At 38.4% G+C, this 13885-nt stretch overlaps 1 protein-coding gene across 1 annotated transcript in view; it reads left to right on the top strand.

The window, feature by feature from the left end:
* Window positions 1–13885, top strand: part of ADGRA1 (adhesion G protein-coupled receptor A1) — a 291575-nt gene that overhangs the window by 124027 nt on the left and 153663 nt on the right. Inside the window, exon 7 of the mRNA XM_064463875.1 lies at window positions 11106–11319. Within this exon, the coding sequence (XP_064319945.1) occupies window positions 11106–11319 (214 nt within the window). The remainder of the gene's footprint in view (window positions 1–11105; window positions 11320–13885) is intronic.

Raw genomic sequence — 13885 nt, 5'->3', positions numbered from 1 at the left:
TACAGCATTATTTATTCACCAATATTGTGCATATCTCTGAAAAACTGTGCTGTTTCAATGATTACAACGAACAAGGGCAAACAGATACAATTAGAAAAGCTAGTGTTAATGTTCTTCATATACCATCCTCAGTCAAGAAACTTCCAGAGTAAGGAAACAGACATAAGCTCAAATGTTAGATACATTCATTTTAAGATGCAGTCTCAGGGGAAGATATGTCAGAAACTTGCGAAGCACAGGGTAACAGGAAACAAAATACGCCAGCCGAGTCATTTTCCTTTCTTGTATTAACATGGCTGAGATAGCATCTGGTTTTATGTAGTACCTCATCTACCCTGATGGGGGTAGGGTGGCCTCCCTAGGCTCAGGAGCCTGTGAGCGTCCAGAAACTTTTTTCAAATTCTGTTGTTGCTCTGGGTGCTCCACGTTCATGGAAACCAACTGCAGGTGTTTCGCCTGGCTTAGAGGGGTTGTTACAGTACATTATTCTGAAAGTGTGTATTATGACAAAACGTTTATGCTATTCGTAGGTAGTGTGCCTGTTGGTTGTGAAGAATAGAGTTGTAACTCTTTACATCAAACTTATAGTAAGAAATTGTTTGGGTTGGTTCAAAATTTACTCATAGCTTTAATAGTCAGTTAGGACTTTCACTATGGATGACAGGGAATGAGGACTCAAAAATAGAGCTGGATTTTTATCTGTGTAAGATCTGTAAGATTAGGTTTCTAGCATGCCTTTGGGGGCTGTCTATGAGAAAAGTGTTAACACTGAAGAAGAATAAAAATCCACCCCACTGAAAATAGAGGTGAGAAACAGTGGAAGAGAATAGCTAGAAGTTGTGAGCATCCAACGGTGTTTGAATTAATACTCAGTCTCTGAAATCTGTGAACTACCTTAGTTTAAAGTGTTAGTTCATGAGTGAAATTAGCAAGTTATGACTCATAAAATATTATTGAAATGCACCTTTTTTGGTATAATAGACTCCCTACTTAGGAGGGGTACCTCTATGGGAGGGATAAAACTCAGAGGGATAGATCCTTTTCTGGCTTCTGTATTCTGCAATACATTTTATTAAATGTTTCATAGGAAATGTAAATAATATATTGGGAGGGAGGGGCTATAGTTATTAAGGATTAGTTTTCAATAGATAACCATTTGGTAGTATGAAACCAGCAATGCTCTAACCTTTTGGCTCCAAATTCAAGATTTCTCATCCTAATATGATCAGTCTCAAACTGGGGGGGGGAACCGAACAAAAAAACCCCACAAGCCCAAATGTGGTGTCCTACATTTAATATTAAATATTACTATCTAATTTATTTCCTGGTTCCTTTGTTAGAACACTGCTGCAAGGTTGGGGCACAAAATTAATAACATTTAAGACCTATAAATGTGAAATAACAGAAATAATAAAACAGTCATTTGAGAAACTTAAAGGATGAGGTTTTACTATGTATTTTCTTGCATCTGTGCTCACACATGAAAATATAGTTCAACAGAACTTTTCACCCCTGGAATCTTGCTGATTTAGATGCTGGAAATGTACCAAATTTATTTTTATTCCCATAGCTTGTCTTAAACTACATCAGCAGTTTTTAATGTACAGTTTTGTCTGATTTTCTACATTGTCTTTGCCTGATTCTTCCAAAAAGCATGCAAAATAACTAAAGGAAAAATTAGCCAAGATGTAGCGAGGAGAATATCAGTGAAAAGAAGCTTCTTTAATCTTCAAAACTTCTGCCCTTGGAGACTTGACTGGCCATCTCCAAAAGCTAGTTACTCATGAGCAAAGCAATGGTAAGGCAGCTAGCCTTGACTAAGGCCCATGGAGTATCCCAGAAGATATATTCTTTATTCTTAACATGGTAACACGTACATTAAAAGGCTAGGGTTACATTTTATACTGGTAATTCCTAGATAAAATTATATAAGCTTCTTTGCCAAACCTGTATTAATATTGTCCAGTTAAGAGCACTGATTATGGTTTGTTGTAGTTAATTTAATTGGTCTCATGGGAAAGTTCCTTATAAAGCATCCCTCCTAACATCCTCTGTTCTAATTAAGTGGAGTATACCATAGTGATATTTCACATTTTATAGCACATTTAATTATACATCACTTTCTTTAATATATGTATAAAAATGGCTGTAGGAGCTGCAGTTTCTGACAGTGTGGGCTGAGCTGAGAGGAGTTGGGAATGGAATTTCGTACAATGATGGGGATGAGTTCTTACTTCAACAGAACTGTCACTTCAGCATCTTTCATGACTTTTACATTTCTCTTTAGTTTGGCACTTTTGCAGCATACGTGGGTACCCATGCAGCCTGCTGGACTCCGGGCAATTAGGGGCAATCACTGCCACTCTTGGGACCTTCCTGCTGCCATGCTCCCTTGGTCGGAGTGTGCAGTAATCATATGAAGATAAACAGAAGGTGGCTAGTGGTGCTTAAGGTTTGGAAGATGAGTGCTACCACTGCCCTTCTCAGACAGATAAAGCTAATCAATGTATTTTGCAGAGCTAGCTACAGCTCAGCCAGTTTAACTGCAACCTTTAATTCGTGCGCATAGCCATGAGCCTGCCAGCTTGCTTGCCATAAGGACAATTTGAGTAATAAAAATTAGCTTTCTAGCAATGGCTCCTGATTCTTGCCAGTGAAGGGATTTGTGTTGATGAATCTTCCAATACCATAACTGTCAATATGTCATGGTCTTCAAGTTTCAGGATGTGGTAAATAATCAAATGCTCCCCAGCTTCTAAAGTAGACTCATGGGACAATTTGAAAATAAGAAATTGAAAAGTGGCAGCGGTTTTATTTGATAAGGAAAAAATCAGTGATGAAAAAACTCTTTGCCTATACTTTTAAATTTCTGCTAGATGTGCCAATGCAAGACGTGGAGTTTATTTTGCCTGCATGCCGATAATATTTTTTATTAATTTTTTCACTAGAATGAAACTTTGAATTTCCTAATGTGGACATTTTCAAGTAGCTCTTCCCATTTTAAAAATTAATGTTATGATATTTAGCATTTATGTTAAATGCTATTAAGTGAATCCTACTGCCTCAGTATTTCTATACCTCTACTTTCCTACCAAGTAAGTCACTGCTATCGTCAGTAAATAAGAAAGTGTTTTACCACTGCTCCCTCACTTAAAATGGTTGTAATGGACACAGCACGCATCAGTCCCTAGACCCAGTGCACAACTGATAATTTATTTTCACAGGGGCTTAAAAATCCGGGGGAAACTGCAGTAGAGAAAGACGAGTTAAATAACTGCTGAGTGCTGGCTGAAACCCGTATGAGTTAGATTTGCTGAAAGTGACTAGATTTGAATTGTACATTTTCCAGCTCAGCTGTCCTTAGTTTCTACACAGGTGTAACTTATTTTAATTAAATAAGTGTGAGAAGTTACGGAATCCAAGTGCTTCTCAGGGAGGCTGTCATCCAGAGCTATGATGGTAGCTCTTCTTGGCATAACTGTGCTGACTTTAATCTTCTGTTTTGTAGATATAGAGTATATTTATGAGGCTGGCTAACCCAGATAACTGAAGCATCAGTAGCAGTGGGCAGTGACAGCCTGGGCTCACTGTACTTCTAACTCAGGGTAAATCCTGGGACCGCTACTTCTGTCCAGCTCCCTGCAGCAGCATCTACATTCTTATCAGTGCCTCAGTCCACTGACTCTGCTATGCCTGCTCTCGAAACATGCACCCTTTCTCTCTCTTTATTTCTCAGCTTTGGTGGCTTTACAGAAGTTTGCAGGAGTAAAATATAATACAAACAGTATACATGTCTGAAGACTTGCTCTTTGGTTAGTAGCTAACATTTCAGTGGAGCTCTTAACATTACAAAATAAACATAGACCTGTGATTTAATTATGAGATGCTGCAAAAATTACATCTACTTTATGTTCCTATCTGAAAAGCATGTATGAGGGTGAAAGGGACTGATAAAATGGTGTGCAATATTCCTTGCCCTGCCAGCTTTATGAAGTTGGTGGAAATAAGAAGCTGTTACACAAACAGAAGCTCTACTTCTTCTGCAGTGTGTAGTCAACGAATGCAGTACAAAGCCTTCTTGTCCCAAGCCCAAGAGACTTATCTTATTTTGATGTGTTTAGTACATGTTGGCATCTGTATTTTCTTGATATTATGTTAAAATTGGAGCCAGGCAAGCTTTTATTAAAACTGAAGCTTGGCTTTGGTTCTGTATTCATTCTTGACTTCCTTGGCATATAGCACTGTCTGTGACCTTCTACACCAAACCTTTCGTTGTTGTCAGCAGATTTTACAATACTGAAATTGGCATTGGTGTACTGGCACCTCCCCTTCTTGGCAGAACTGGCCTTCAGAGCAATTCAGATCACTCTGTTTCCTTCAGTTCCATTCAGTAAATATCAACAGATATATTTGCTGTGTCAGCAATTCAAATTTTTAGCTAATGTTTTTCAATTGTTTTTTCCTCATTTCATTTGCCCTTGTTATTGGACCGATTCCTTTACTTCATCCTCACTTCCAGCTTCCCCCCACTGTGCTTTCCATGCACATTTCTCTCCCACTGAGACTGTATACAAATATTAGAGCTCTAACTCTCACTTTTGTCAGCAGGATGTGCTGCACTCTGTAGGCACACTCAGTTCAGATAAAAAGCCCATTGGCAAGACAATAAATCAAGTGATTAACAAGAGGGAAAATGCCAACCTCTGATTTTTTTCTGTCCCAAAAGCTTGTGGTGCACTGTAGCAGACTGAATTTTCTACCAAGAGGCAGAAGTCAGTGGTGGTTCCTGAGACATGAGCACTGTAATACTGCACTGATGTGTGGGCAGCGTGGAGGAACCTGTGGATTTTCCTATTTCTGACTGTGTAAAAACTGCCAGTGTCAAACAAAGCCAGTTAATGAGGAGTGCAAAATGTGTAGCAGAAAACTGTATCTATGGTAAACTGAACTGCAGAATGCTCTAGTGTAATAACCAGGATTATGAACTTAGTAGCTACTTAGCTGTGGAGTTGTGCTGCCCAGGTTATTCGTTTTGCAGGAGGAAATACAACAAATCTGGCCGGAGGTAGGATGTAGTTTCATTTTATTCTGATCATGTCTCCAGTATCTTGTCCTGGTCGTGTTGGCCAATGACTAACCAACTTTCTGTAGTGTTTAGACAAACCTATTGCATGGGCCAACTTCTGTGCTTACAGATTTGCTTCTGATCATTCATCCAGAAAATGGTAGTGTCCATTCATTGTAAGTGCATACATTTTAAATGTGATCATATTATATTTAAAATGTAACTAAAGTACAGGTTAGAGGTGCTTTGTATGTGACATCTTTTACAAACATTTGTATTCCACATATATCCAGTGACAGCAGTATTCCCTTCACATTCTTCTCCTTTCCATCTTTTAAAAGAGTAAACAGAAACAAAGGCCAAAATCGAACTATTCTGAAAATCTCAAGAACTGATTTGTAAGGAAAAAGGCAGGAAGTATTTAATGTGTGTGCATGTGTATGTGATAAATTGTTTTATAAAGATAATAAGGGCATACACATTGGAAAATTTCCTTAGAGCTTCAGTGCACCTTGCTGTTTTTCTGTTTTAGCTAATGGTTATTGAAATAATTTCTATTTTCTTTTTCAACTTTACATACATCTTGGGGCACTGCATGCATTAAAATGTGCATGGATATACCTTCTGTGAGAGGGACTCTTAAGTGATATTCTAATTCAGTGGTATTGATGTAACCTAAATCCTCCTCCATATGTCCTCAGTATTCTAGTCTAGAGCTAATCTGCAATGCAAGACTGAATTGCATAAAGAATCTGGCCTTCAGTCAACAAAACCCTTTTCTGCTGAGAAGTGAAAGATAAAGAAAAAGATGTAATTACTGTAATGACGGGTTAGATCTTTAGATTCGTGCTGCAATCAGTGATTCCTGTGCTCTGCTGCAATCATGGTTTAGCAATGACTAGAGAGTCAAGACAGGTAAAGACTGTAAAACACTTCAGCAGCCCTTGATCTAAATGCCTTCAAGGGGAGACACACCTCTCAGCTGCAGATGGTGGTGCTGCTCCAAACATGAGGGCAGCAAAGCAGATTGTCTTGGAAGGAGAATCTTGGAATATTATTCACATGTGAAAAAACTAAACAAATAAAACCCCCTGAAGTTAGTCCCTTGCTCCCAGGATGTAATAGTAAACTATAAATTATTTTTAATCTTATGGGGCTATTGTATCTGCCATATGTATACACATATACACATAGACCCATATCTATATATGTATGAGCGTCAGAGATTATATGTATTTATTTGGTCTTCGGTAATCACATACTCAAAGACAAAATTTCTCTTGCATAAGGTTATGCTTGCCAGAGCTGTTATATTTCAAGTGCTGCCAAATCAATGCCAAAACCATTCCAAATACTTTCAGAATTTCTTAAGTCTTATTTCTTACTTTATTCTCAAAGTCAAGCCTGAAAACATGTGAACAGCATTAGTAAATACTTTTATTTTTATTCTGAATTTGAAGGATTGTTGGATTATGGATTTAAAATAAGTATTTCCAGCTGATGCTGATGGAACTATGCCATCATTTTATAGCCATTCAGGATAAAGGGTATTGGCCCTAATCCTGAAACTGTTATTGATGCAATTAATCCTTACATTTGTGAGCTGTGTTACCAAAGTCAACTGGAACTTTTGCATGAGTAGTAGTTGCAGAACCAGCCTCAGTCATTTACATCATGATTATCCCTGAAAAACAACTGAAAATTAGCTCTGATAATAATTTTTGTAGACATCATACAGATCAAAAGCAGATGTTTTGTAGGATACCTAAGTGTACCATCCTTGCTGTGCAAATGTCATAATCCATAGAAATTTTACTCATTTCACTTTGAAAAAGACTTTTCAACATTATTTGTCAATTTGACCAACCCAAATATGTACATGTGAAAGGGTTCAGCTTGTCAGAAGGGTATCCCACCCTAATGGTAAACCAAGGGTGTTTCATTCACTTTGCATCTTTCTTGGAACTTAGAAGAACTGGCAAAGAAAAAGAAAGTGAGCAGGCTGTTGATATGACTGATGTCAATCAAAGGGTCAATTTATCCTTTTCTGACATGCTGCAGTTAAAAAAGGTTTCACTGACTTTTGGTCATTACTTGACAAAATCTTCACAGAATGCGTCATTCCTACTCCATTTCTGGGTTTGGTGATTCCCAAGGCTGAGCAACAGAAGTGATAATGGGAGAGCTTAAAGACTAGCTATAAAGGCAGAGATAAATTCAAAGTGATAGTGTTACACGGCATCTGTATGCCCGGCAAGTTATCTAGCTTGACTTAAGAAATATTGATACTATAGCTGACATTCTTACTACTTCATAGCCTCATGACACAATGTGTCACTCAATGCGTGAGTAAAAACATTTGACAAGATACAATATCCTCCGTTAAAAAGTACTGTATTCATGAGAAACATTTTATTTCTGTAAGTAGTGTATGTTTCTGTTGTACTCCTGACAGTATGTTTAATTTTTCTGGACTCCATTTTCATAATCGTTCAGTTAATTTATGGCTAAATAAACATAACTTTTCCTTACACTCCATAACTGACTTCATAATGCAACACAAAGATTTCAGCCTTTTGGACAGAGAGGTTCTCTCCATCTTCTAGTAGAAACCTTTAATGTAAATGACTGAGACCAAGCCTGCAGCTATTATGAATGAGGTATTAATCTGGTTTACCTTCTCTTCTTAAAAGAAGTTAGAAGCCAAAGATCATATGGAAATACTAGGTATATTTCAAGGAATTTTTAGTAATGCATCCACGCCCACAAATAATAGGTGCAATCAGAAGTTAAATGACAGGGTGTATACACAAGCAAGGATATCTGGAAGCCTGCCCTTCATAGTCACAGAGACTTACAGCATTTTGGTAGATAGTAGCTAGCCCCTTAATCCTCTGTGCACTTCTCCCAGACAGCAATATCACATAGTCACTCACGTACAAATCCTGTGTATTACGCTGGCCAGCATTCTTCCTCTACAAAATGTAGAAGTGATCCCTCTCACTGTTTATTCAAAGCAGGTGATGAATATAATATTTAATATTTAAATTCCCCGATAGTGTTGAGGCCCCAAAGCCAGGTTTATAAATGCAGCTTCTCACAATTTAAGTGCTCCAAAGACAACATCTGAACGACATAAAGGAGCATGTTGGGGTGCGATGCTGAGTAAGGAGAGGAACAAACACTACTGGTTGTCCACAAATTTTAGCAATTGTAGAACCAGTGATTATGGCTTGCATAATCATGCATGGTTAGGTTAATCTGTATTTATTATGGGCAATGGAGGATTTTGAGGAGAAAGTTTAAGGAAGATAAAATGGTGTGCAGTGAAATGGAAAAAAAATGTTCAAGTACTTGTCAGAAAAATAGATGTTTGAGATTGTTACTAGTGGTGCAATTGTGGAAGGGTGACCTTTCAGCTGACAGCCCTGAAAGATTCAGAGATATTGATGATGAGAGGCCTTTAAATGAAAACAGAAGAAAAATATGGGAGAAGATGATCTAGCTTAAAAATTCTCTTTCCTCAAGGTAGAAGGGTTTCCAAGGTGCAAGACTGTAGACATTGTGTCTGCAACTGCAGTAGTGAAGTTACAAAGTGACCCAGGCTCACTCAATTCTTTTGGCATTGTAGGCTGAGGTCAAAAGGTTGATGAACACACTACCATGAACATCTTGGACAATAATTCCTAAAATACAATCACATATGTGAGTCCTTAGTATTTTTATTACCATTAGAATTTTGTGCAATGATAACAAAGTATCACAGGTAGTAATTTTCTTGTCCTGCCTAAGGAGACTGTATCAGAAAAAAAGAAAATAAGCTTTTCCTTTATTCCTTATTATGCTATAAAAGATTATTTTCTTTCTTTAGATGGAGAGAATCTATTTCAATTACCTTTCCTAAAATGCTCCTTTTCAATGCTACCAATTTAAGGAAATAGTATTAATCTCACAATGTATAGAAAATATTTGACAGAAATTGTGTTAAGGTAGTTTCAGGATCTAGAAATAGAAATGGAAGAAAATGAATACTGTCTAGAGATTCAGTCTCTACAGGGACTGTAGGATTGAAGGATATAGCCTTCAATCACTGTCAAATCTATGAAATTAGCAGACTTTCAGCATTCCCAAAAAGATATATGCCTTCCAAATTTACAACACTATTTTTTAATTGTGGTTAGGCATTTGGGTATGTGATGATGGCAGCTGTTTTTTATAAGATTCTGCTTAGAATAAGAATATGCTATATCCTTATTATTGAGGTATTTATTGGAGAAAGACAGGAGAGATAAAATTAATAAAATAAAGATGGTGAAATGTACTCCACTATTAAAAATTAGAAGATCTATTTAGATAAATATTTAATGTTGAGTAAATATCTAGAGAGTAAAGATGACTTCTGGAAGAGGCAGAAGGAAGTAGGGACAGGGAAAGGAGAAATCATAGGGACAGCTGAACTTCAGGGGAAAGTGGCATGGCTTGGTAGCTGGGGGCTGCTGGGGCGGCTTCTGTGAGAAGTTGCCAGAAGCTTCCCTGATGTCCGACAGAGGCAATGACAGCCAGCTCCAAGACAGTCCCGCTCCTGGCCAAGGCCAAGCCCATCAGCGACGGTGGTAGCACCTCTGGGATAACGTATTTCAGGAGGGTGGAAAAAAACCTGCAGAACTGCAGCCGAAGAGAGGAATAAGAATATGTGGGAGGAACAGCCCTGCAGACACCAAGGTCAGTGAAGAAGGAGGGGCGGAGGTGTTCCAGGCGCTGGAGCAGAGATTCCCCTGCAGCCCGTGGGGAAGACCATGGTGAGGCAGGCTGGGCCCCTGCAGCCCGTGGAGGTTAGCGGTGGAGCAGATATCCCCCTGCAGCCCGTGGAGGACCCCACACCAGGGCAGGTGGATGTGCCCGAAGGAGGCTGTGGCCCTGTGGGAAGCGCACGCTGGAGCAGGTTTGCTGGCAGGAGCTGTGACCCCGCAGGGGACCCAGGCTGGAGCAGTCTGTTCCTGAAGGATGCACCCATGGAAGGGACCCACACTGGAGCAGTTTGTGAAGAACTGCAGCCCGTGGGAAGGACCCACGTTGGAGAAGTTTGTGGGGAGCTGCCTCCCGTGGGAGGGACCCCATGCTGGAGCAGGGGAAGAGTGTGAGGAGTCCTCCCCCTGAGGGGCAAGGAGCGGCAGAGACAGCGTGTGATGAACTGACCGCAACCCCCATACCTCGTCCCCCTGTGCTGCTGGGAGGAGGAGGTAGAGAAAATTGGGAGTAAAGTTAAGCCAAGGAAGAAGGGAGGGGTGGGGGAAAGTGTTTTTAGACTTGGGTTTTTTTTATTACCCTACTCTGCTTTGATTGTTAATAAATTAAGCTGATTTCCCCAAGTTGAGTCTGTTGTGCCCATGATGGTAACTGGTGAGTGATCTCTCCCTGTCCTTATCTTGACCCATGAGCCTTTCATTATATTTTCTCTCCCCGTCCAGCTGAGGAGGGGAGTGACAGAGGGGCTTTGGTGGGCACCCGGCATCCAGCCAGGGTCAACCCACCACAGCACACAAGATACTTTAGGCTCTGTACAGCAAGTAAATTTTGTTCTGGAGCACAGTGGGAATTTCATCCATTGACAGTGAAGTTGTCTTATAAATGTTAACTACACCTATGTTAATAGCTGCCTTTTTTTTAATTGGAAGACTGGTGTGGTTTTTTTTCCTCTGGACTAAAGCATCCTCCTTTGAGTAGGAGGCTGGACTGGAGCATCTAAAGAGATCCTTTCCAACCTCACTCGTACTGTGAACTATTCTGTGAAACTAATTTTTTGTAGATATTCTAGTAATCTTGTAATTATCTGGGCTCACACTAATGAAAGAAATGTGATCTCTAGAATTAACAACATGATCGGACTTAAGTGGGTGGTTTGAGGGCATATGTCTTATGTTAGTGCTTGAAAGCTAAGATCTAGGAAGCTGGAATTGTATACAATTAGTTCACAATATTCACGAGAGGAATTAATTGTGAGGGGTTTTTCCTTTTTGTTGTTGTTTTGTTTTCCCTGCAGCTGGGCCTCTGGAACTTCCTCTTTTTGAGCTGATCCCATCGCAGAGACAAGTGGTTTTTCATGGGGACCGCTTGCCGTTTCAGTGTACTGCAACATATGTTGACAATACCACCCAAGTACATTGGTACCATGCTGGTCACCTGATCGAAACAGATGAAGAGAGTGGCATATTTGTAGAGGACAGCATCATTCATGACTGCTGCTTAATTACACGGTAAAGTATACTCCTTGTAATAATCAGACTTGTAGGCAAGGTGAATAAATGCAGTATTTTTACAGTAAGCTTCATTAAAACATATATCAGGAGTTGTTTTATTTGAAGTAATTTAGTTGCAAGCTTGAATCAGAACACACAGAGGTATAGGTTTTTCATGGCTATGAATGACTGTGGTTCCAAACCATGTGTCTTGTGCCTAAGTATCCACATTTGAGCAACTATGGATTTGAAACAGATAAAACCAGAGTTTCTTATACAGTAAACTGTGAAAAATCCTGAACTTAGGATAGCTTCAGTAGCATATGAGAGTGACTTACAGCCAAACTACTTCTTCCTGACACCATCTAGAACATTGATCTACCATAGTGATCTCCCTGGGAAGAACTATCAGTTTAAAAGGCTTGGATTAATTTTTGTAGGCTCCAATATACTGGATCCTATATTCTTTAGTTAAGTAATCTCATATTTGGTTTTTATTAAATTTTTTAAATTAAAAACTTTCTATGGCTTTTACCATCCGTGTGCCTCTGCGTGCCTGAGAGACAGTGATCTACAGAAACCTTTGCTGATGTGAAAAATGCAAGAGGAATGAGGTAGGATAGGCTTCTATGAAAGAAGTAGCGACTAATATTTGGGAATGAACATACCGTTCCAGTTCTGCTTCAGTTTTCCTTTTTAAATCTAATTTAATAATTTGTTATAAATCTCTGTGTTTATTTTTGGTTTTCATCATAGAGTATGGGCTTGTCACTAAAAGCTGCTAAGCTGTTGCGCACATCCTTTTGTCCTCTGCCAACTTCCATCATTGATAAAAAAAGAGCCTGATTCTGTGTCTGTGTTCTGCCTTTCTCTTTGTAGAAGATGGATTGAAAACTGCTATGCTAATTAGCTCTGGATCATCATTAACATCTTTTCACTCATTGAGTTTCTATTAATATAATTGACCTGAAATGCTTCTTGAACTATCAAATGAAAGTTATGAAGGGAGTCAAATTAATTCCTCTCCACTGGGGTCTTTTGGCTTTATTGATTTTGATGTCATCTACTTTCTGATTAATTGATCCCTTTTGGAGTCCTCTAGACCTAGAGGCGTAGATCTGACCTATTCTCACAGCTACTGGCTTTCTTCTAATACCAATATGTATGGCTGTAGTGGATAATGAAAAAGACTATTAGACCAATTAGTATGGTAATGCCAACTGCATGAGCTATTATATAACCGCCGAGTCACTTAAATTAAAGCATGTTCTTCTTATTTCTGTGATATCAAAATTAAAAGACATGCTGTTAATCTCATTATATTTTTCAACTGAACTATATTTTGCACTATATAAGTAATTTGTAGAGCATAGTAATAAACTGAAATAAATTGCCTAAAAATTTTAAGATTTTCAAAATAGCTATCCATTTTAAAAAGCTACTTTAAAAGTAGCCTGGCTGAATTTTACCTTATATTGCTTAATATTTGCCAGAATATAAAAAAAAAATCATCATCTACCATAGGAATATTTTAATAAGGATGGTTGATCATTTACTGTGCCATTAAATAGGTGACCTTGATTCTCATGTTGCAGTACGCACTGGGACCAGGTACTCAGAAAGAATGGTCTCTAAATACATCATCATATTTGCTGTTATAGACTGGAAAAATACTTTGACTTGTCCAAGCTACATGACACAGACTGTCAAAATGAGACAAAATATTTTTTGAATTAAACTCACAATCTTTAAACAGCTATTGAAAAGTCTAAAACATTTTAATTTCTCATTTATTTGAGCTGTCTGATTCACATTACAATATAGTAGGGCATCAACGCTGCATTTACGATATAACATGGGCCTTATCCAGTCAAAAATGTTAATACTCAAGAAATCATGCCTCTGCCTCGATGAAGCAACTGATTCAAAGTAACTAAAGGCTTGAGAGACCTATACTTTTGAAACTAGCTTTCAAAAAATGTACTATTTTGAAGCCAATTATTTTTTTACTAGAAATTGTAGAGATGTATTGTCTCTTCATGGTGAAAATGAGAAAACATTGGTCAAGTTATGATTGTAAAAACTCTCTTCAGCATTTCTTAATTTTAATCCTATCATCATGACCATGTTTACTGTAACTCCAGTTATATTATTACATGTTAAAATAATATGTAATAGCATGCTTGCAACCTGCTGCAAGGGTATGTGTTAATATGCTTGTTACATGCTGTTACACACTAATTTGTGGTAGTTCTTAAGGCTAAATCACAGTTGTATGAGGCACTGTGAAACATCAGAAGGACTGAGGTTGTCATATGTTAAGTATAAGATTTGGAGTAAAAATAGAGGTAATTTAAAATCAGTTCTTGCGGTGCCTGATTTTGCCTTCCTATACCTACTCCTTACAGCAAATGTCCACTCTCTGTGGCTTTCTGCGATGCACTAAAGGACAGGCTTTGGCTAGTGCTGCTTAGCAATTTAAAGATTTCTGAAGCTAGTTTTGAACAAAGAGGTGAAGCCCTGTTCCAAAAGCTGCTTATTCAAACATTCTTAGATGGTTATTTTATTGGGTAGTTCCAGATAT

Source organism: Phalacrocorax carbo, chromosome 12 (genome assembly GCF_963921805.1).
Source record: "Phalacrocorax carbo chromosome 12, bPhaCar2.1, whole genome shotgun sequence".
Lineage (NCBI taxonomy): Eukaryota > Metazoa > Chordata > Aves > Suliformes > Phalacrocoracidae > Phalacrocorax > Phalacrocorax carbo.
This window is presented reverse-complemented; position numbering and strand designations above follow the sequence as displayed.